This window comes from Symphalangus syndactylus, chromosome 15 (genome assembly GCF_028878055.3).
Source record: "Symphalangus syndactylus isolate Jambi chromosome 15, NHGRI_mSymSyn1-v2.1_pri, whole genome shotgun sequence".
Lineage (NCBI taxonomy): Eukaryota > Metazoa > Chordata > Mammalia > Primates > Hylobatidae > Symphalangus > Symphalangus syndactylus.
Genome location: NC_072437.2, coordinates 69,957,112 through 69,981,408, shown reverse-complemented (window position 1 = coordinate 69,981,408; position 24,297 = coordinate 69,957,112). Strand labels below are relative to the sequence as shown.

The window sequence follows — 24,297 nt, the reverse complement described above, 5'->3', positions numbered from 1 at the left end:
GGGAGGGGCGCCCGCCATGGCCCAGGCTTGCTTAGGTAAACAAAGCAGCCAGGAAGCTCGAACTGGGTGGAGCCCACCACAGTTCAAGGAGGCCTGCCTGCCTCTGTAGTGTCCACCTCTGGGGGCAGGGCACAGACAAACAAAAAGTCAGCAGGAACCTCTGCAGACTTAAATGTCCCTGTCTGACTGATAGCTTTGAAGAGAGTAGTGGTTCTCCCAGCACGCAGCTGGAGATCTGAGAACGGACAGACTGCCTCCTAAAGTGGGTCCCTGACCCCTGAGCAGCCTAACTGGGAGGCACCCCCCAGTAGGGACAGACTGACATCTCACATGGCCGGGTACTCCTCTGAGACAAAACTTCCAGAAGAACTATCAGACAGCTGAATTTGTGGTCTCACGAAAATCCGCTGTTCTGCAGCCACTGCTGCTGACACCCAGCCAAACGGTCTGCAGTGGACCTCTAGCAAACTCCAACAGACCTGCAGCTGAGGGTCCTGTCTGGTAGAAGGAAAACTAACAAACAGAAAGGACATCCACACCAAAAACCCATCTGTACATCACCATCATCAAAGACCAAAAGTAGATAAAACCACAAAGATGGGGAAAAAACAGAGCAGAAAAACTGGAAACTAAAAAGCAGAGCACCTCTCCTCCTCCAAAGGAATGCAGCTCCTCACCAGCAATGGAACAAAGCTGGACGGAGAATGACTTTGACGAGTTGAGAGAAGAAGGCTTCAGATGATCAAACTACTCTGAGCTACGGGAGGAAATTCAAAACAACAGCAAAGAAGTTAAAAACTTTGAAAAAAAATTAGAAGAATGGATAACTAGAATAACCAATGGAAAGAAGGGCTTAAAGGAGCTGATGGAGCTGAAAGCCAAGTATCGAGAACTACGCCAAGATTGCAGAAGCCTTGGTAGCCGATGCGATCAACTGGAAGAAAGGGTATCAGTGATGGAAGATGAAATGAATGAAATGAAGCGAGAAGGGAAGTTTAGAGAATAAAGAATAAAAAGGAAAGAACAAAGCCTCCAAGAAATTTGGGACTATGTGAAAAGACCAAACCTACGTCTGATTGGTGTACCTGAAAATGACGGGGAGAATGGAATCAAGTTGGAAAACACTCTGCAAGATATCATCTAGGAGAACTTCCCCAATCTAGCAAGGCAGGCCAACATTCAGATTCGGGAAATACAGAGAACGCCACAAAGATACTCCTCGAGAAGAGCAACTCCAAGACACATAATTGTCACATTCACCAAAGTTGAAATGAAGGAAAAAATGTTAAGGGCAGCCAGAGAGAAAGGTCGGGTTACCCACAAAGGGAAGCCCATCAGACTAACAGCTGATCTCTCCGCAGAAACTCTACAAGCCAGAAGAGAGTGGGGGCTGATATTCAACATTCTTAAAGAAAAGAATTTTCAACCCAGAATTTCATATCCAGCCAAACTAAGCTTCAGAAGTGAAGGAGAAATAAAATCCTTTACAGACAAGCAAATGCTGAGTGATTTTGTCACCACCAGGCCTGCCCTAAAAGAGCTCCTGAAGGAAGCACTAAACATGGAAAGGAACAACCAGTACCAGCCCCTGCAAAAACATGCCAAATTGTAAAGACCATCAAGGCTAGGAAGAAACTGCATCAACTAACGAGCAAAATAACCAACTAACATCATAATGACAGGATCAAATTCACACATAACAATATTAACTTTAAGTGTAAATGGGCTAAATGCTCCAATTAAAAGACACAGACTGGCAAACTGGATAAGGAGTCAGGACCCATCAGCGTGCTGTATTCAGGAAACCCATCTCACGTGCAGAGACACACATAGACTCAAAATAAAGGGATGGAGGAAGATCTATCAAGTAAATGGAAAACAAAAAAAGGCAGGGGTTGCAATCCTAGTCTCTGATAAAATAGACTTTAAACCAACAAAGATCAAATGAGACAAAGAAGGCCATTACATAATGGTAAAGGGATCAATTCAACAAGAAGAGCTAACTATCCTAAATATATATGCACCCAACACAGGAGCACCCAGATTCATAAAGCAAGTCATGAGTGACCTACAAAGGGACTTAAACTCCCACACAATAATAATGGGAGATTTTAACACCCCACTGTCAACATTAGACAGATCAACGAGACAGAAAGTTAACAAGGATATCCAGGAATTGAACTCAGCTCTGCACAAAGTGGACCTAATAGACATCTACAGAACTCTCCACCCTAAATCAACAGAATATACATTTTTTTTCAGCACCACACCACACCTATTCCAAAATTGACCACATAGTTGGAAGTAAAGCTCTCCTCAGCAAATGTAAAAGAACAGAAATTATAACAAACTGTCTCTCAGACCACAGTGCAATCAAACTAGAACTCAGGATTAAGAAACTCACTCAAAACCGCTCAACTACATGGAAACTGAACATCCTGCTCCTGAATGACTACTGGGTACATAACAAAATGAAGGCAGAAATAAAGATGTTCTTTGAAACCAATAAAAACAAAGACACAACATACCAGAATCTCTGGGACACATTCAAAGCAGTGTGTAGAGGGAAATTTATAGCACTAAATGCCCACAAGAGAAAGCAGGAAAGATCCAAAATTGACACCCTAACATCACAATTAAAAGAACTAGAAAAGCAAGAGCAAACACATTCAAAAGCTAGCAGAAGGCTGGAAATAACTAAAATCAGAGCAAAACTGAAGGAAATAGAGACACAAAAAACCCTTCAAAAAATTAATGAATCCAGGAGCTGGTTTTTTGAAATGATCAACAAAATTGATAGACCGCTAGCAAGACTAATAAAGAAGAAAAGAGAGAAGAATCAAATAGATGCAATAAAAAACGAAAAAGGGGATATCACCACTGATCCCACAGAAATACAATCTACCATCAGAGAATACTACAAACACCTCTACGCAAATAAACTAGAAAATCTAGAAGAAATGGATAAATTCCTTGACAAATACACCCTCCCAAGACTAAACCAGGAAGAAGTTGAATCTCTGAATAGACCAATAACAGGCTCTGAAATTGTGGCAATAATCAATAGCTTACCAACCAAAAAGAGTCCAGGACCTGATGGATTCACAGCCGAATTCTACCAGAGGTACAAGGAGGAACTGGTACCATTCCTTCTGAAACTATTCCAATCAATAGAAAAAGAGGGAATCCTCCCTAACACATTTTATGAGGCCAGCATCGTCCTGATACCAAAGCCTGGCAGAGACACAACCAAAAAAGAGAATTTCAGACCAATATCCTTGATGAACATTGATGCAAAAATCCTCAATAAAATACTGGCAAACAGAATGCAGCAGCACATCAAAAAGCTTATCCACCATGATCAAGTGGGGTTCATCCCTGGGATGCAAGGCTGGTTCAACATATGCAAATCAATAAATGTAATCCAGCATATAAACAGAATAAAAGACAAAAACCACATGATTATCTCAATAGATGCAGAAAAGGCCTTTAACAAAATTCAACAACCCTTCATGCTAAAAACTCTCAATAAATTAGGCATCGATGGGACGTATCTCAAAATAATAAGAGCTATCTATGACAAACCCACAGCCAATATCATACTGAATGGGCAAAACCTGGAAGCATTCCCTTTGAAAACTGGCACAAGACAGGGATGCCCTCTCTCACCACTCCTATTCAACATAGTGCTGCAAGTTCTGGCCAGGGCATTCAGGCAGGAGAAGGAAATAAAGGGTATTCAATTAGGAAAAGAGGAAGTCAAATTGTCCCTGTTTGCAGATGACATGATTGTATATCTAGAAAACCCCACTGTCTCAGCCCAAAATCTCCTTAAGCTGATTAGCAACTTCAGCAAAGTCTCAGGATACAAAATCAATGTACAAAAATCACAAGCATTCTTGTACACCAATCACAGACAAACAGAGAGCCAAATCATGAGTGAACTCCCATTCACAATTGCTTCAAAGAGAATAAAATACCTAGGAATCCCACTTACAAGGGATGTGAAGGACCTCTTCGAGGAGAACAACAAACCATTGCTCAATGAAATAAAAGAGGATACAAACAAATGGAAGAACATTCCATGCTCATGGGTAGGAAGAATCAATATCGTGAAAATGGCCATACTGCCCAAGGTAATTTATAAATTCAATGCCATCCCCATCAAGCTACCAATGACTTTCTTCACAGAATTGGAAAAAACTACTTTAAAGTTCATATGGAACCAAAAAAGAGCCCGCATCGCCAAGTCAATCCTAAGCCAAAAGACCAAAGCTGGAGGCATCATGCTACCTGACTTCAAACTATACTACAAGGCTACAGTAACCAAAACAGCATGGTACTGGTACCACAACAGAGACATAGATCAATGGAACAGAACAGAGCCCTCAGAAATAATGCCGCATATCTACAACTATCTGATCTTTGACAAACCTGACAAAAACAAATGGGGAAAGGATTCCCTATTTAATAAATGGTGCTGGGAAAACTGGCTAGCCATATGTAGAAAGCTGAAACTGGATCCCTTCCTTACACCTTATACAAAAATTAATTCAAGATGGATTAAAGACTTAAATGTTAGACCTAAAACCATTAAAATCCTACAAGAAAACCTAGGCAATACCATTCAGGACATAGGCGTGGGCAAGGACTTCATGTCTAAAACACCAAAAGCAATGGCAACAAAAGCCAAAATTGACAAATGGGATCTAATTAAACTAAAGAGCTTCTGCACAGCAAAAGAAACTACCATCAGAGTGAACAGACAACCTACAGAATGGGAGAAAATTTTTGCAATGTACTCATCTGACAAAGGGCTAATATCTAGAATCTACAATGAACTCAAACAAATTTACAAGAAAAAAACAAACAACCCCATCAGAAAGTGGGCAAAGGACATGAACAGACACTTCTCAAAAGAAGACATTTATGCAGCCAAAAAACATATGAAAAAATGCTCATCATCACTGGCCATCAGAGAAATGCAAATCAAAACCACAGTGAGATACCATCTCACACCAGTTAGAATGGCCATCATTAAAAAGTCAGGAAACAACAGGTGTTGGAGAGGATGTGGAGAAATAGGAACACTTTTACACTGTTGGTGGGACTGTAAACTAGTTCAACCATTGTGGAAGTCAGTGTGGTGATTCCTCAGGGATCTAGAACTAGAAATACCATTTGACCCAGCCATCTCATTACTGGGTATATACCCAAAGGACTATAAATCATGCTGCTATAAAGACACATGCACACATGTTTATTGCGGCACTATTCACAATAGCAAAGAGTTGGAACCAACCCAAATGTCCAACAACGATAGATTGGATTAAGAAAATGTGGCACATATACACCATGGAATACTATGCAGCCATAAAAAATGATGAGTTCATGTCTTTTGTAGGGACATAGATGAAGCTGGAAACCATCATTCTCAGTAAACTATTGCAAGGACAAAAAACCAAACACCGCATGTTCTCACTCATAGGTGGGAACTGAACAATGAGAACTCATGGACACAGGAAGGGGAACATCACACTCCGGGGACTGTTGTGGGGTGGGGGGAGTGGGGAGGCACAGCATTAGGAGATATACCTAATGCTAAATGACGAGTTAATGGGTGCAGCAAAACAACATGGCACATGGATACATATGTAACAAACCTGCACATTGTGCATATGTATCCTAAAACCTAAAGTATAATAATAAAAAAAAAAGAAAACACAAGCCATAAACTGAGACAAGACATACACCTAAAAAAGGATTATTATTTCAACTACCAAGAATTTCTGAAAATTAGTAAGAAAAAGACAAATTTCCAAGTAGGAAAATGAGCATGAGACAAAAAGACATCTGACAGAAAACAAAAATGAAAAATAAGCCAGGTGTAGTGGCACATGACTGTAGTCCCAGCTACTTGGGTGGCTGAGGCAGGAGGACTGCTTGAACCCAGGAGTTTAAGGGGCCAGCCTGGGCAACCTAGCAAGACCTTATCTCTAAACATGACAAAACAAAACAGAAAAAAAAAAAAAAAACAACAACAACAATAAAAAAACCTTAAAAGTAATTAGAGAACACTGCTGCTAATTAAGACCACAATAGCATTTTATTTTATAATCACAAAATGGGCAAAATTAAAACTTTTGACAATATTAAAAGTCAACGAGGATGTTGCACGATAGAAACCATTGCTGAGAGGAGTATAAATTAGTAGAAACATTTTGAAAAACAATTTGGCATTACCTCATAAACTTAAAGACATGCACACCTTACAAATCCAGCAGTTCCAATTTTGTACATGGATATACAGAAGAAAGTATAAAAATGTTCACAGCAGTAGCACATGAACTAGCAAAAACCTGGAAGAAACTGTGTGCTCCACGTGTGCTCCACGACAGGAGAATGAGTATATAAATGACGGAGTATTATCTGGAATTGAAATAAATATACTGCAGCTACATGCAACACAGATTGATCTTAGGCATAAAATATATATTTTTTAAATAACAGAAGATTATAAACAGTAAAATACGATTTTTGTAAAGTTCAAAAACAAAACTAAACACCACACTTCTTAGGAATAAATAATGTGGCAAAAAATGATAAGAACTGAGCACTGTGCTTCCCTCTGGGAGGCAAGCGGGGCAGAGATGGGTTCAGAGAAGACCATGTAGTAATGTTTTACTTCTTAGGTTGGAGAATGGCTTCATAGCTGTTCTTTCTACAAATACTGTGTTATAACATTAAATATTAAATAAAAGTGAAGTTCATTACTTGGAGAGGCATCTCTTTCTGCTCTAATCATTTATGAGAAGAATCTCCTGAACTGAAATGAGCCTCCTTATAATTCCCTTCCACTATTCCTAGTAATATTGCTCTGTCCTGGAATGACTTTATTCCTTTACGTGGTATCCTTCAAACAGTATATGAAAGACTTGAGTTTCATTTTTCTAGTCTAAAAATGTCTTTTCTTAAACCCCTCCTAATGTGAAGTGGCTTCCAATTTTACAAATAAGCAGCAGCCACCCCTCAGGATGGTTTCTAGTTCATCAGCATCACTGTAAAACAGGCCCTCCGAAATTGATCAAACACACTGGGACTGGCAGCCCAGCTCCAGGCAATATGCTGAGGACAGAGGGATATTGTGTGTAAAGATGAGGATAGTGGCAGTTTCTGTAGCAGTGGAGGAGTTAGTTGGAAACTGAGGAATTGAGGACAAAAGGGAACAGAGGCAGCTACTGTGGAGCAAGGGAAAGGGTGGGCAACCAAGCATCTGGACTACTCAGGGGCTGGGCTAAGTCAATTAGGACACATATAGTCACACACCTGGGGAAAATTCAGTCTGAGAAAGTGGGATGGGAACAGAACCTTAGAAATGCAAAGGAAAGGTAAAAGTATTGGGCTTTTTCTCGTTTTCAGAAATTTACCTAAAACCTGATGTGAAGAAATTGCAAATCTAGGGCACAGACAAATAGATCCTGCCTCCATTAGGAATCAGGATCTGGGGACAGTGAGAGAAAGAAGAGGAAAACTCTGAGTACCCAAATGATCTGGGCGTCAGGGACAGCCTAGTTTCCCCACGGGGGTGGGGCGGGGTGGTGGGGACAGGAATTGCCTTACTGCATTTTGTGTTGCCATAACAGAATATCTGAGACTGGGTAAATTATAAAGAACAGAAGCTTACGTAGCTTACAATTCTGTAGGCTAGGAACTTCAAGACTGGGCAACGCATCTGGCAGCTTCTGGTGAGAGCCTCGTGCTGCATCAAAGCATGGCAGAGAAGTGGAAGGGGAACCTGGTGCATATGTAAAGGGCAAAACACAAGAGGCAACCTGGCTTCATAACAACCTGCTCTTGTGGGAACTGATCTGTTCCCATGAGAACTAATCCATTCCAGAGAGAACCCAGCCTCCAGAGAGAGATATTACTCCATCTAAAGGACCTAATCACATCTCAAATGCACCACCTACCAATACCACCACGTTGGGGACCAAGTCTTAACATAAGTTTTGGTGGAGCAAACCATATTCTAACCACAGCAGAGGTCAAGGGGCAGGCTATTAGACTGCACAGTGAAGGTGCTTAGCATTTTCAATGCTGGGTATAGGGGCTTAGACTGTCTTCTTTCCTTGAATCTAAGAACCCAATATTTGTAAAGAGCCACTGTGATTTTATGACAGATTTGGGGAGAGAGCACACTACGCCACTGCTACAGCTTGAGTATCTGTCCCCTCCAAAACCCATGTTGAAATTTAAGCCCCAATGGGGCAGTATTGAGAGATCACTGGGTCATGAGGGCTCTGCCCTCATAAATGGATTAATTCATCCATTGATTATAATGGATTAAGAGATTATCATGGGAGTGGGACTGGTGGCTTTATAAGAAGAGGAAGAGAGATCTGAGCTAGCATGTGAGCACACTCAGCCCCCTCACCATGTGAGGCCCTGCACCACCTTGGGACTCCGCAGAGTCCCCACCAGTAGGAAAGCGCTCATCAGATTCGGCCCCTTGACCTTGGACTTCTCCGCCTCAATAACTGTAAAAAACAGATTCCTTTTCTTCAGAAATTATCCATTTTCAGGTATTCTCTTATAAGGAATAGAGAACAGACTAATATAGCTATTAAATATAAATAGGTAAATAACAAGGGGATCCCACTTTCAGAGAATGATCAAAACATTAAAAAAAAAAAAGAAAGTTGCAGCTTAGAAAGGTTTAGGAAGGATAAGAATCATGCTTCCAGGAGAATGAGGCCACCTATATATAATTCTGTGCTAATTTGGAGCAACGGTGAAGAAGTTATGCCGAAGGTCAAAATCTACAAGCACTGAGAAGAGAAACAATGACCTCTGGGTCCTTAGGCACCACAGCTCCACTAAGGTAGCCTAAAATTGAAGGAGATTTATGGGAAAACCCATCAGACTGTTGATCCAATGTTAAGTTTATTATGTCTAAACACCTGAACTGCAACCAAGTTTGTACTCCTTCTATACCTGTGGTATTGATTTTAAGATTAATTTACAATAAATTGTACTTTGGCTTTGATGTTGTAGCTTGTCAAGATGTTCTGAATCTTGAATGAGCACCTCTGGTATTTGCTATCTCTGACAGCTGCATGGCACCTGCAAATCTGATAAGCATACTTCTAATTCTTCCACCACAAGGAATTCATTGGCTGTGCTATGATATAGTTCTGATAAAATACTTGTAGGTGTTAATAAGTCACTGATTATCCTCTACCTGAGACCTCTCTGGAATATATTTCGTAATGTTAAAAAAAATCCTTTCCTGAAAGGCAGCAGGATAGAAAATTAGGCATAAACATGCAACCCTGTTATTTCTTCCTTGTGAGATTAAATGCCATTTATTTACAAAGACTTGGATTTTAGAGAATTAACTTCTTATCCTTAAGGCTAGGACTGCACTCAAAATTAAAAATAAATAAATAAAATAAACCTCCTTGGTGCCTTCATTAGCGACAAGAAGAGGCAAGCCCTTGTGAAGCTCAAAGCATTTACATGTCTCTTGCCTTTGGGCACGCTTTCCATTCTCCATGAGAATCACAAAATTTTAGATTCTTTAGAGACTATGTCTGTAAGTCCCTTAAGGGCACTGGATCCGTCTTCTGTGTCTGAAACTTGAATTAATTCAAAGCAGCTTAGTGCTTTCTTCCTATCTCATCTATCTTGGATTAGATTTTGGGTTTACTCTTGTTTTCTTGCATCTAGTTCAACCATGCATCTTCTTACAGAATAATTTAGTAAGCATACAGGCATTGAGAAGCTCTCTCCTTTTGCACCTTACATCACACTTGGAGCAGTGACTCCAGCCTTTCTTTGCTCCTGGTTGTTCTATAAGTAGAATGGCAATTAAAAAAATTGACATTTGTATTTGTGGTAAATTTCCACTACAGATTTTACTTTTAAAAAAATGACTACTGTGCAAGGCTCCTGGTCCTCTTGTGCCGTCACCCCCGCGTGTGTGTCCTCCCACGCCCTGTGTTCGCGCCTCCCGCCAGACCCTCCTTCCCCAGCCCTGCACCACGCGCTCTCACTTTGGCAGCGGCGACCTCCGAAACCTCAGACTCAAACTCGCAGAAACCCCTCCTGGCTGCACTGGTGCTCCCCACGTCTCCCACACTAAGTGGCGCCTCCCTTGGCCTGACTCTGCGGAACCCTCGGAAGCAGGATGCCCCTTCGCCGTCCCGTCTCCCACCCTGACCCCTTCACCAGCCGTGTAACTTGTCTGCGGGTTGCTGGGGCGCCAGGGCTGAGGCCACCCAGCAAGGGTGGGTGGAGAGAGGCCGCGCGCCCGGGATGAGGGGAGAGGGGGCAAGCCCCCGGAGCCTGCCTCTCCAGGAAGCCTCTCAGGCTCTACCCGCACCCCCTGTGATCCGCTTCCTCCCTGACACCAGGGTGATGTTCTTGAAGTAAAAATTTGATTCCCGCCTGAAAGCCTTTACTGGCTGCTGCTCCAGCAGCAGAAGACCCAACCCATATGCCTGTGTTTTTCCCTGTCTAACTCCTCCTCAGCCTTTAGCTCCCAGCTCCTGGGCAGGCCTCCCCAGCAGTCTAGAGGTTGCTCCTCCCCTCTCCTGGGCTTTGCCTTCGGGAGGCAACACCCTAGTCAGGCTCTGTCTCAGTTCCCCTAGGAATTAAGACCGCGGGCAATGGGATGTTGCCTGACTTATTCTTGGCTGTTTCTTGGATGCTGAGAATGCAGACTGGTAAATATTAAAACTCAGTAAGTGTTTTCCGACTGAAGGGCCTCTCTGTCCTATGTCCTCAATAAATGTATTTCAGTGTTAACAGATGAGTACGCTGAGAGCTGACTGGCGAATGCCACTTCTCTTTTTCCCAGACCTCCTTCCTCCTGCACTTCTCCTCCCTAGCCTCCCCAGTTCCCCCACGCAGAGCCCTCGTGGCCCTGCCTGTGCACAGGGCTCTGCTCTAAGGCACCTCAGGCAGGGAGCAATCGCTGAACTCCTAATCATTCCCAGTCCCCAAAATACATGGCCATAGATGGATTATGCTATCACGTGGTAGGGTATGCCCCTCTATGTTATTGGCCAAGTCTACATAATTCCTAGAACAATTCTTTGTAGATTAATGGATGGGTAGTTAATTGGATCACAAATTTGCCACCTTAATAACTGAAATATATTATGCTGAAGAGTCACTCAGATTACTTATCCAGAATATCATTCATTATTCTTTCTTTTTTTTTTTTTAACAGTCTCATTCTGTTGCCCAGACTGGAGTGCAGTGGCCCAATGTCGGCTCACTGCAACCTCTGCCTCCCAGGTTCAAGTGATTCTCCTGCCTCAGCCTCCTGAGTAGCTGTGACTGCAGGCATGTGCCACCGCGCCTGGCTAACTTTTGTATTTTTAGTAGAGACAGGGTTTCACAATGTAGCCCAGGCTGGTCTCCAACTCCCAAGCTCAAGTGATCCACCTGCCTCAGCCTCCCAAAGTGCTGGGATTACAGGCATGAGCCACTGTGCCAGCCAGAAGATCACTGATTATTCTACAGATAAAATCTAGTCCAAAAAAAAAAAAAAGAAATGACCAAATAATATTACACATCTGGAGACATAATCAGAAGAAGAGTCACAAATAAAGGTGGTTAAGGTCCTTCTGTTTCTAATTCTATTCGTCCCCTCATTTAATTTCTTTCAGTGCTTTTTTTTGATTCTAGGTGCTAAGGATTCACAGATGAATACAATTTACATTTATACCGGGGGTACATATAGTCTGAGGGGGAAAAACATCACCTCACGTAATACGGTTCTAGTATAATCAGAATTCGAGGGAAGGGAAAGAATGCATCTTCCAATGTACACATGGACAGTAAACAGCACAATGTTGACAACTTACAGCTAACTTAGTGTAAGGTACCTCACATTTTAATTTAAAAATCTTTAATATTATAATGCATCATTGAAATTTAAGCCTTAAAATTAAGGACTTTTCAGACTAAACATCACAGAGATGCTAAGCATACTGGCAAAATATGGCATTGGGTTCAGTTTAATGAGACAACATAAAAATTCAGACCAAGAGAATAAATATTCAGAAGCAAAGGCTTTTTAGAAGTGAGACAGGCTTGAATGCCTATTCTGCTACAGAGCTTGTTTCTTCATCTGGAAAATGGGGATAAAGTGCTTTCCTTATGGGGTGGTTATGAGGACTAAAGGGTAGATTACCAGGCATATAATAAAGGGAAGCTATTTTTCAACACATGACTATATGCTAGGACTATGATTTAATAGGCTGGCAAAAGAAAAGACAGGGAATCAGGAAAAAAAGAAGCAATAAAAGGTTTGTTACTAACAGAGGGTGAGTTCTGAAAAGCAAGAAGAGTTCAATTTATCCAGGATGTCATAAACGCCAACTATCACAACCCAAAGGACAAGATGACAATATTACTGTTCCTACCTGTCCAGTCTGATAATGTCTGGCAAATTGGTTAACTACTCGATAATCATTTGCAAAGTACTCCATCAGAATAGAAGGAACCTCAGCAAAATCAGTAGGGCACCTGGTCCCTAAAACAAGAAAAAAAAAAAGTTGGCATGAATCAAATCAATATATTTATCTTACTTTTTATGTACCCTTTAAAACTTTTATTTGTACTTCTGATGAACTGTAAGTTTTAATTCATTAAATCAATATTTTTCTTCTATAAATTTATTGTACATATTTGCAGAAAAGTTTATTATAATCCTATATATTTTCCTTTATATCAAAATTAAAACAAAATATTTGCACAGCTGCTAAAACACCTTATAAAGCAATGGCTCACACCTTTTACAAACAAACCTGTCTTCAGCTATGCTGGCTATACATGAAACAAATTAAAACATTTCTAATATTAATATAGTGTTTGTATTTAATTCACTAAATTCCATTACCTAATACTTTTATCCTTCCTTTGTTTTACAAGTACTTTATTTTATCCATTTATTGCTTTTTGTAACAAAGTCAATTCTCAGTGAGGAAAAGAAATATTTTAAACTCAAAATTACTTAAAGTAACAAATCCTGTGAGAAATTTAGATGACATTTAATGATTCTGTTCAGCCCACCTACAGTCTTTTCAATACCTTCTCCTTGTCCAAAATACTGTGTGTAAAGTTAGTTAACAAATGCTGGATGCCAACAATTCACTAGTGGGCTAATGCTGACCATATGTGATAGGGAGCTTAAGACTTAAGGATAAGACAACAAAGAGGAAAGTCTGTAATATCACAAAATATAGCCACATAGCAGCATAAAAACTACAAAGCAGAACTATGATTTTATACAGGGGAAAGTATATGAAAAATTAAAAGGACTTCATCATACTTTTTAAGCATGCTTTATTTTGTTTTCTGATTTTGAATATAAAGAGAGACCATTCATTCACTTACTTATTAACTCTGTGGTAGGTATTAAGGAGATACCTTTTTATTCACACACACATAGCCACAAACTTAAATTCAATATAAAACACTGTAAAATGTAAAAAGGGACAAACTTGAAAGACAACTGAGATTATTCCCTGGTGAAAGCTGTTAGCAAGCATGGAAAAAAGCATGGAAGATCAGGCTGCACAACCATGGGGAGGGTAGGATGAGGCAATCTGAGATAAAGACCACAGGACACGGTAAAATGATCACATTTTCCAAATAAAAAGCCCCTTTCCCAATTTAAAAGAAAATGTATGTTTGTAAAAGATTGTAGTAAATAAAAGCCCTCCTCATGGCTCACCAGTGACGTGTTGGTAACGAGTACGTCCTAGCATTGAATGCATGGCATGTCCCATTTCATGGAAAAGATTTTCCATCATGCCAGGAGTTAGCAAAGTTGGAGAACTCTTTGAGGAACTGGGAAGATTCAGCATAAGAACTACAACTGGGAGTTGATAGTCTCCATCTTCCTTTAGTCGGCCTCCACGGATAGTGAAATGGCAATCCTTTAAGAATCAGAAAACATAAAAGGAAAAGAAAGTATTCGGTAATGTGAAGAGTAAAACAGTCTTAATGAATATAAAATTTCACCAAAAACGTGTGAGTGCAAACTTTAACTTAATTATATTCTTATTCTATCTATTTACATATATACACCTTTTCTTGACATTTTTTATTCTGCTAAAATTTTAATTTTTTTAAAACATCAATAACACATTCAGTTTCTATGGATTAATTCATTACTTTGGTCCCAAAACATGCATTGAAATGATGCTGTGCCAGATGCTGGAAACAAAGTCAGCGAAGAGCTTAGGAAGGGACATTAACATTTATTCTGAGTCCCTACTATGTGTCAGATAATGAACTAGTAGGTACTTTCCATGTCTCTTGGCTGCTTTTTTTTTCTTTTTTTTAAGACAGGGTCTCGCTCTGTTGCCCAAGCTGGACTGCAGTGTTGTGATCACAGTTCACCGCAGCCTGGACTCCCGGGCTCAAGCCATCTTCCTGCTTCGGCCTATTGATTGGCTGGGACTACAGGTGTGCTCCACCACACCCAGCTAAATTTTTAGATTTTTTTTTTGTACAGACGGAGTCTTACTATGTTGCCGGGGCTGGTCTTGAACTGCTGGGCTGAAGTGATCTGCCAGCCTTGGCCTCCTAAAGTTCTGGGATTACAGGCATGAGCCACCGCGCCCAGCCTCTCTTGACTTTTATCACTTGAACAAGATGGGATCTAAACTAGCAAGGGATCTGGATCCAGAATAACCTACTCTGAAACACGCACTACACTGAGACTCACATACACTGTTATCACTTATTCTCCACAACAACCCTATGTAGCAGGTATCTCACTTTTGAGATGATAAAACTAAAACTAGTCTTAGGATTATTAAATAACATGTCCAAGGACATCTAGCTAGAATTGCCACACCTTGGATCTGAACCCAGGCTGACTATTAGGAGCCAGGGCTCCTAATCACTAAAGTTGAGTCTCCACCACCCACCCATTTAAGCAAAGAGGAAGAACACTGGCCTCAGAGTCTGGTGACCTGCACCCTGTTCCTACCTTTCACACCTACTAGCCAAATCATCTTGGAAAATAATTTGCTTCGGAAAGCCTCATCTCTAAAATGCTTCCTTGTCAAATCCCACAGTGGCTGTCCAGAATTTGTAAGCTCACATCTGTTAAAATCTGTGCTTTGGAAATTGTGAATCACTATTCAAACATAAGGTACATTATTTCTGTTATAACTTACAACCTAAACTCTTGACATTTCCCATCAAGCTACATGAAACTGCTAAAGCTGACAGGCTGTCAAAGTCGGCCAACACTAAAGAAAAGGAGATGAGCTGCCTCAAGTCTTCCACATAAGGAGCTACTTGGTGGTTGGTAAGGTTTCCACATGGAATATCTTCTGCAGTTTTAGAATAGGTTCATTGTCAAATATGGAAAAGAGTTAAAAGTTGGAGATCTGCTCAGGATGTATGCCTTCAAGTCCCAGCACTTCTGGCCAAGTAGCTTAACCTCTATGGCTTCAGTTTCCTCATAATGTGAGTAACTAGTCAAAAAGGTGAGGTGAACATTAAAAGGTTGATGTGTATAACAGACTCAGTGCACTGGTTGGCACAAATAAGGATTAATAAAATGTCAGTTGTCATTATTGCTATAATTAATACCATGACCCAGATAAAAGTGACAAATACAGACTGATGTAATTATTTCCATAAACTTTTTAATTTTAAAATTCTATCTTAATTTCAAATGTATATATTTGGTAACCATCATTAATAACTTTTAAATATCATGGAATTTAAAAAATGATACAAAGTTCACATCAATACAAATGAAATGCTGATCAGTTCTAGAGACCAGTTTATAAAGAAAGGATCACCTGATGTGGTTTGTCTGCTCGCTGAAAAAAATCACAGTAAATGTACCCCAACAATCCTTCAGATTCATGAACGACAGCCTAGAAAAAAAAATTTAAATCTGGTGGTAAATGAGGCCAGCTGATTCTCTAAAATCCCTAACACAAGAATCTACATATTAAACACCCACAGCCACACACAGACATTTTAATTACATTCCACATCCCACATTATCTCGAGATAGATTCTCTTTTCCCCGCATCCTCTTCTGCGCCATCTCTTGAATGATTCTGGCTTTGGAATTCTGTGTCCAGGAGAGGAAATCCTCCTCATGCGGGCCTTCTGTCCTGACTGCCTGTCCTCCACAATACCTTTACCAACCACCCACAAGAGCTGGGAAGAAGTGCTGGCTGCACAATTTTAGGAGCAAAATTATTTTTCCTTCAAATCCTGAAATGTCGTGATATATGCCCAAGCAAATTATAACCCTTGAATTTGAAAACACCACAACGCAGCTCCCAGCTTGAGTTAAAAATCAGCAATATTACTATCTATCCCCTCTCCAAGAGACATAGCTTATAAGAGAGACTCAACCACTACTCTCCATCTTGCCTTCTTTGTTCTTTCAGAATTTAATGATTCCATCAAAGAGAACCCCGATTTTGTGCTTTAAAATTACCTGCAAGTATATATTTATTGTTCATCAAACATCTATTAAGCACCTACTTGGTGCCAGGAACTCTTCAAGACACTGGGGATACAGAAGTGAACGCCACTGACAACAGTGCTGGACCCCGGTGGAGTGCACATTCTGCAGTTCTGGGGAAACCTCTTCATCACCTGCATTTTGTCCCCTCAGTCTCCTCTTATAAATTTTTCTTTTTATTATATCTCAGCATTTTATCAATCTCTATCTTTTTTGGAAGTTTGTAATACAGATAGTGAAGTAAATCAATGCAGTGATGAACGTCCTCCCACCCTGACTCTCCTTTCAATCCCACCACCACACCTACTCTCCACTCACAAGACGTGGCCGAGAGACAGTGAGATTGTTTACATTTCTTAAAACATAGTGAAGAAAGCAGTGTGGTAAGCATGCTAGCAAAAATCAAACAACAAAATAATACAAAGCCTCAGTGACAAACATAGGTCAACAAAGCCTCAAATCCTATGAGGAAAAATTTAAAATATTCATGCCTCATATAAAGTGGGCCTTCACAGGAGAAAGATGATTGCTAGGCTTGAAGTTATTACCAAAGAAGTTAAATAAATCAGAACACAGGACGTAAGTTAATAGCTGATGCAAATATAAGTCCCTACAACATGGGATAGGGGTTGGAAAGAAAAAAGGTCACTTATCCAATGGATCTGGGAATTAACCAAAATGGACACACAGCACTGAAGGTATATACAAAGTAAATGACAATTTTCTTTTTTTTTTTTTTTTTTTTTTTGAGACGGAGTCTCGCTCTGTCGCCCAGGCTGGAGTGCAGTGGCGCAATCTCGGCTCACTGCAAGCTCCGCCTCCTGGGTTCACGCCATTCTCCTGCCTCAGCCTCTCTGAGTAGCTGGGACTACAGGCGCCCGCCACCACGCCCGGCTATTTTCCTATAAATAGAATTTGTGGATATATGAAGGTGCATAGATATTCAACCTTCTATCAAGTTCCAAAACACTTTTTTAGAAAACTCTGCTGTTTTATGTTTGGATCCTTTATACGGTGTCTTAAATCAAAAGTGCAATTTGGATTTTTTTTTGTGAAGCAGAAATAAGGCAGGGGACACACTCAATCAGGGCAAAGGTATATAAACCTGAAACTGCTGTTGACTCAGCTCCCCAACCGAAAGGCTAACGCATGCAACTGCAGGCTGAGCAGGAGCTCACCAGTTTTCGGACATCTTCGCTCCACACCTCTCCTTTTGCAGGCTGCTCTGCATATAATGAAATCCCCAACAGTCTGTTAAGCAAAATATTCAGGCCTTCCATGCATGCTCCAAGAGAGAAAAACGGGCAATATAGGCTGGGCTCAATATTATACCTAAGAGAAGGAAGAGAGGTTCAACAGCATCTTTGTTTATTTCAATTTCTGAAGGTAAATTCAATTACCTTTTCATTTACTACTTAAGATCACTGGAGCTAAAGAAGGATTCAAAACATAAAAGTGTATTTATATCTTTTGAGGGGTTTTCAGACAGTTTTCTTCAGAATGACAGTCAGATTATTACTACTGTTAGTCATAAGTCAGTAATTAAGGTAGATATATCATTCCCTAACCTTTGTCCCTTCCATGTTATTTACTCTTTCACTAACCCGATTAAGCACTGTCTCAATTGCTCACTGTATACATTCCTTGTACATACTTACATGCAAATATGATCAGTTTCAGTTATAATGGTAACTCTTACCTTATGAGTTATATTCTAGAAACTTGTGACTTATATACATAAATATTAAATGAATAAAAATCCTGAGGCACATTAAGTGAATTTAAAGTTCTCATCCAGTAAAATATTCATTTATGAAAAAAAATGCCTGCAATATAAATAATCAGATCTTAACTTATCTGTTTTACAGTTAGATAAAATCTTAAATTAAGGACAACATAACTAGCAAGGCAAATTATTCTTCACCCAAAAATAACTTTTTCTGTTCTATATATTCCAACATAAACCAAAGCAAATCCAAAATACGTGATTTGAATGTTTACATTTGAATCATTAAGTCAAGCCAAAATATATAGCCGTAGCCAAAATTAATGGCTCTAGAATATTGTAGGTTCTCATTATATGTCTACTTTTTGGGATTACCAAAATATACATTTTTTTTTCAATTGGCTTTATTTGTGATTCTAGAACTGCATAACACTTCGTTCCATAAAATAAGAGTCCCCACAACAAATTTATATATAAAAATATACAAACATAGTTACTAATAAATGAATGAGTTTAGTAAGTGAACATAAATTGCACAACAAATGAGACTTTGCCTATGGACATCCACAAATTTACACCTTAATTTCTGACTGATTTTTCATTAAACGGAATCCTAGTGTTGAAAGAGACGTTCGTGATCCAGTGCCCTCGCTCCCTGGTTCGTTCACTCAAGCATGCTGTCAGCAAACCTGCGGGGTGCTGGAGAAGAAGAATGAAGAGCCTTTGTGTCTAAGCAGCTGGCGCTGAAAGAGGCAGAGAAGTGAACCAACTACACTGTGTCCTGGACCTGGAGCAGTGGGCACACAGCCGGTGCTCAACAGACAGTGCTGAAGCATGAATCAATGAGGACTGCACAATGGGAGGGCAAAGGAGAGCATGATGACTTTACTTGTGGAGTGCAGAGTAGCACTAGGGAATGTGGGCGGCAAGCCACCCCGGCGCCGAGGCAAGAGACCGAGGACACGAGCTGTTCCAGTATAATAAAATATAAAACAAGAATAGTTATACCAGATATAGATCTTAGATATGATTATATATGAACATCATTAATCATTAGTTTGTAGCAATTACTCTTTATTCCAATATTATAATAATCCTCGCTCTATAATCATAACCTAAGAAAAACCAGGCCACACAGAGATAGGAGCTGAGGGGATATAGTGAGGAGTGACCAAAAGACAGAGTGCGAGCCTTCTGTTATGCTTGAACAGGGCCACCAGAGGGCTCCTTGGTCTAGCGGTGACGCCAGCGTCTGGGAAGACACCTGTTGCCAGGCGGACCGTGGTCTAGCAGTAGTGAAAAGTGTCAAGGAACAACACCCGTTACTTAGACCGGGAAAGGGAGTCTCCTTTTCCCCGGGGGAGTTTAGAGAAGACTCTGCTCCTCCACCTCTTGTGGAGGGCCTGACATCAGTCAGGCTTGCCTGCAGTTATCCGGAGGCTAACCGTCTCCCTGTGATGCTGTGCTTCAGTGGTCACGCTCCTAGTCTGCCTTCATGTTCCATCCTGTACACCTGGCTCTGCCTTCTAGATAGCAGTAGTAGATTAGTGAAAGTACTAATAGTCTCTGATATGCAGAAATAATGGCATAAGCTGTCTTTCTCTTTGTCTCCTCTCTCTCTCTGCCTTGGCTGCCAGGCAGGGAAGGGCCCCCTGTCCAGTGGACACATGACCCATGTGACCTTACCTATCATTGGAGATGACTCACACTCTTCACCCTGCCCCTTTTGCTTTGTATCCAATAAAAAACAGCACCGCCAGACATTCGGGGCCACTACTGGTCTCTGCGCATTGGTGGTAGTGGCCCCCCGGCCCAGCTGCCTTTTCTTTTATCTCTGTCTTGTGTCTTTATTTCTACACTCTCTCGTCGCCGCACACGGGGAGAGACCAACCGACCCTGTGGGGCTGGAACCTACAAGGGAAAGCTTCTCGGATAGGAATCAAGAAAGAATCGGCCGGGTGCTGTGGCTCACGCCTATAATCCCAGCACTTTGGAAGGCTGAGGTGGGTGGGTCACGAGGTCAGGAGTTCAAGACCAGTCTGGCCAACATGGTGAAACCCCGTCTCTACTAAAAGTACAAAAATTAGCCGGGTGTGGTGGCGGGTGCCTGTAATCCCAGCTACTCGGGAGGCTGAGGCAGAGAATTGCTTGAATCCAGGAGGCGGAGGTTGAGTGAGCTGTGATTGTGCCACTGCACTCCAGCCTGGGCGACAGAACAAAGACTCTCCATCTCAAAAAAAAAAAAAAAAAAAAAAGGAATCAGACTTTGCAAGGCAGGGCTGGGATAAGGAATGGAAAATGGGAATAATAATAGGAATTCTGGGCAGAAGTGACGGTGTAACTAAAGTATGATGGCATAAAATAGCCTGGTAACTTCTAGAAAGGATGTGGTTAAAGATGAAGCAGTTACCAATGCAGGGATAAATGCAGAAAGAATGGGAGTGGAGTCTGGAAAAGGCAGGCAGGGGTCAGAAAACAGAGGGCCTGGTCCACTAAGCTGAGGAACTGGGACCATGCACCATAGGCCATGGCCTCCAAGCTTCCTCACCAATGCATACTAAAATAACTTTTGAGTATTCAACCTTCTATAAGTACATTCATAAAGTATATGCATGTGGTATTGTTTTATCACATTGCAAAAAGAAAAGCAGACATTTTTATAAGTTGAGATAAAGAAAAATAAATATACATAGAATTTCTAATATTTTATGACTACACTCTCAATGAATTGCTTACAGATGCCATTTGGGAGACAGCTTCTGTAGGCCATAGGGGAGCATCTGATGTTTTCTGGAATGCTGCACAGTGGACAACATGGAGGGTGGAATGCAGGAGGCAGGGAGGGCTGACAGGAGGATAGACTTCCAGGCTTCAGAGGGTGAACTCTGACAGAGGGCAGTGGGGTCAGGGATGAATGTGTTTTTCCTTTGAGATGCAAAGGTCTCAGGACTGTGTGAGTGACTGGATTTGGAGGGTGATGAGAAAGACAGAACAATTTAGAATAACACTCAGGTTTCTGGCTTGGACAAATAAGTGGATGGTAGAGTCACTGAATCAGCCAGCACAATGAACACAAAAAAAGGAAGAGGGGAATCTGGGTGTGTTTGTGGGAGAAGAAAGGAGGGTGAAGTGCAGTGATGGAAGGAGGATGGAGGGCTCACAGAAAATAAACTCCATTTTGGAGACACCGACTGTGAAGTGCCCATGAGATGCCACTCAGGACCCAAAGCTAAGGAGAACAAGGAGACTTCACTGTCCGGATATCAGAGCCACAGAGGGAGACAGGGCCATTAGGGAAGGGCGATGCAGGCATAGAAGAGGGTAAAGGGCAGACCCCTGAACTACCAGAGGGAGGGTTGGGAAAGAAGGCACAGAACAGTTCAGAGGTACTAAAGAACTGAGAGAAAGGAGTACATGGAAAGAGGGGAGAAAATAAATTATAAAAGGAAGTGGTCCAGGCTTGAGGTTTCCCCTCCTGCACATGAGGAGGTTGAAAGTCACCACTCCATCCTAACAAGCAGGAAGCTAAACAAGCTGAAAATCAAGAATCTTCTTAGATTCAGCAGAGAATCAAGGCCACAGAGCAAACTGCTGCCCCCAAAACTGGAAAGATAGGCAGGCAGCCATAGAGAATCACAACTCACCAGAGTAGAAACCTCCCACAGAACCTACTACCAAGGCAAGAAAGTTTAAGCTATAATTGGTTATAAAAAGCAATTCATTTTTTTGTTGCCAGATAATAAAAACACAAAAATAAAGGAGAATAAAAAGAAACTTTACATATTAAAATTGTACCCTTCTTAAGATTATAATGAACATATGACATTTATTTTTATGGAAAAGAAATACAGTAAAGCTAATAGCACAGCTTATTTTACTAAACTATAACCTAAAAATATTTACTGACTTATCCAATGACCATGACAATCATATGTGTTAGGCAAAATTCAAGGAAACAATTTATCTTGGAAAAAAAATTTAAGTATAGAATGTAAGTTTATATAATATTACGATATTACCCTAAAATGACTGGGAACAAACGAATTTCCAAACTGCCTGTTTTAAAATAAAAACACCTCAAAAATAGTAACAATGGGCAAAAAGTATACTGTCTTGTCCCCTGGCTCACTATGCCCACCCCCAGAGGTAAATATCTTGTGTATCCTTCTAGGCATTTTCTATGCACACTCTTAGAAGTTTATGCATGTAAACTTTATGTATATATAAACCTACTTTGGCACAAATAGAATCATACCATTCACACTATCTCGCGATTTCATTTAACATAAAAATATATCAATGATATGTATTTTTACACATATATTTTTCATAAAAATACAACTTGGAATACTTTCCAGTTTAGTATATAAAGCTCTAGCCTGTTTTCTTTCATGGGTGTAGTCATCCACAGCAAACGCACGACAAAGCTTATTTCATGCATCTCCTGTTGTGTTGTACATGAGCAGAGGAGGCAAGGCCAATGAGAGCCTGAAGCATCAATGGGGGAAGTATCCGACCACTGACATACTTTGGAATTTCCCACACATGGGGATATCAAAGAATCCCAGACTTCTCATCAGTTTTGTCATTGATTTTAACTTCTTTACAGAAAATGCAACCCGTTAGGCCACACCCAGAGCTCACTTCCCTGCCTTGGTCTGCCTCTGCTCCTTTTAACTGACAGTAAGCTGCGGTTAGTTTATCTGTTAAAATGATGCCATAGTGAAATGTCCTTGTCACACCCACATAAGCCTATCCATAAGATAAACTGAAGAAATGACATTGCTGCAAAGAGTACAAGATCTTAAATGTTTTGATAGGTATTTCCAAAATACCCTCCAAAAAAAAGCTGTTCTAACTTACATTCCTACCTGCAGTGTATGAAAATACCTGGTGCCCTCACTCTTGCCAATGTAATTCTGTTATGTTTCTTTTAATGCTTCCTTTATTTTCCTTCTTTGGCTATGTGTACTGCATTCCTTTTTCTTTCTAATAATTTGATATATTAGTGATATTTATAGTCTATATTTTAGCTTCTCTGGTGGTTTGTCTATTGTTTTTAATTTTTTTTTTTTGAGACGGAGTCTCGCTCTATCACCCAGGAGTGCAGTGGCGTGATCTCAGCTCACTGCAAGCTCCACCTGCTGGGTTCAAGTGATTCTCCTGCCTCCTAATTTTGATACTTTTGGTAGATACGGGCCTCTATTGGTTTTAAAATAAACATTTATTTACTGGTTTCGCAATTTTAGATAGTATTCACTGATTCCCCTCCTCCTGCCTTGCCCTCCTGATCTGTCTTGTTGTTATATACAGATATAGATATATTGATGCTCTTTTTCTTAATTTTGCTAGGCACCAGAGAGGAGAAGAATAGAGATATGCCCTTTATTTTGCCAACATTTACTGGATTTCCCCAGAATGCATACAATGGGGAAATAGCTGCTATTAGTAGTAAGGAAGAAGAGGAGAGAAATGACAAAATCCTGTGCTTTAGAAAGATTATTCTGGCAGTGACACGTAGGTCAGTTTAAAATGCAAAGATTCATGATTATTATAGCAAGAGAAAGTTCAATATAGTTTGTGTATCCCTTATCCAAAATGCTTGGGATATGTTTTGGATTTTGGATTTTTTTTGTATTTTGGAAAATTTGCATATACACAATGAGATATTTTGCGGATGTGACCTATGTCTAAACATGAAATTTATTTGTTTTATATACACCTTATATACATAGCTTGAAGGTAATTTTACAAAATATTTTAAATAATTTTGTGCATGAAACAAAACTTTATTTTCACCACAATCTGTCACATGAGATCCACTTGTGGTGTCATGTTGGCACTCAAAAAGTTTTGGATTTTGAAGCATTTCACATTAGAAATGCTTGACCTATATTGCAAATATGTTGTCCATTTTTCCCTAAATTTAATCTACAAACAGAAAACTATCACTACCAAATGATGATGATGCTGATGATGGTAACTAACATTTGGTGAGTACTCACTATGACAGTGGGCTGAGCCCTTTATACGTATCTCATTAAAC

At 40.4% G+C, this 24,297-nt stretch overlaps 1 protein-coding gene across 7 annotated transcripts in view; it reads right to left on the bottom strand.

Annotated features, from left to right (window-relative positions):
* MIPEP (mitochondrial intermediate peptidase) overlaps window positions 1-24,297 on the bottom strand; it is a 170,961-nt gene that overhangs the window by 103,950 nt on the left and 42,714 nt on the right. For 5 of the 7 annotated variants that reach the window (XR_008651193.2, XR_008651194.2, XM_063618839.1 and 2 more), the window contains exons 11-14: window positions 17,704-17,857; window positions 15,843-15,920; window positions 13,751-13,955; window positions 12,438-12,547 (exon numbers count right to left, since the gene is read on the bottom strand). Coding sequence is in view for 4 of the 7 variants with exons in the window: in XM_063618839.1 (XP_063474909.1) it covers window positions 12,438-12,547; window positions 13,751-13,955; window positions 15,843-15,920; window positions 17,704-17,857 (547 nt within the window). In the remaining 3 variants the exon portion in view is untranslated. Of the gene's footprint in view, window positions 1-3,182; window positions 3,235-6,087; window positions 6,430-12,437; window positions 12,548-13,750; window positions 13,956-15,842; window positions 15,921-17,703; window positions 17,858-24,297 lie in introns of those variants that run through there. The other 2 variants (XR_010115939.1, XM_055244080.2) reach the window with 2 other exon arrangements.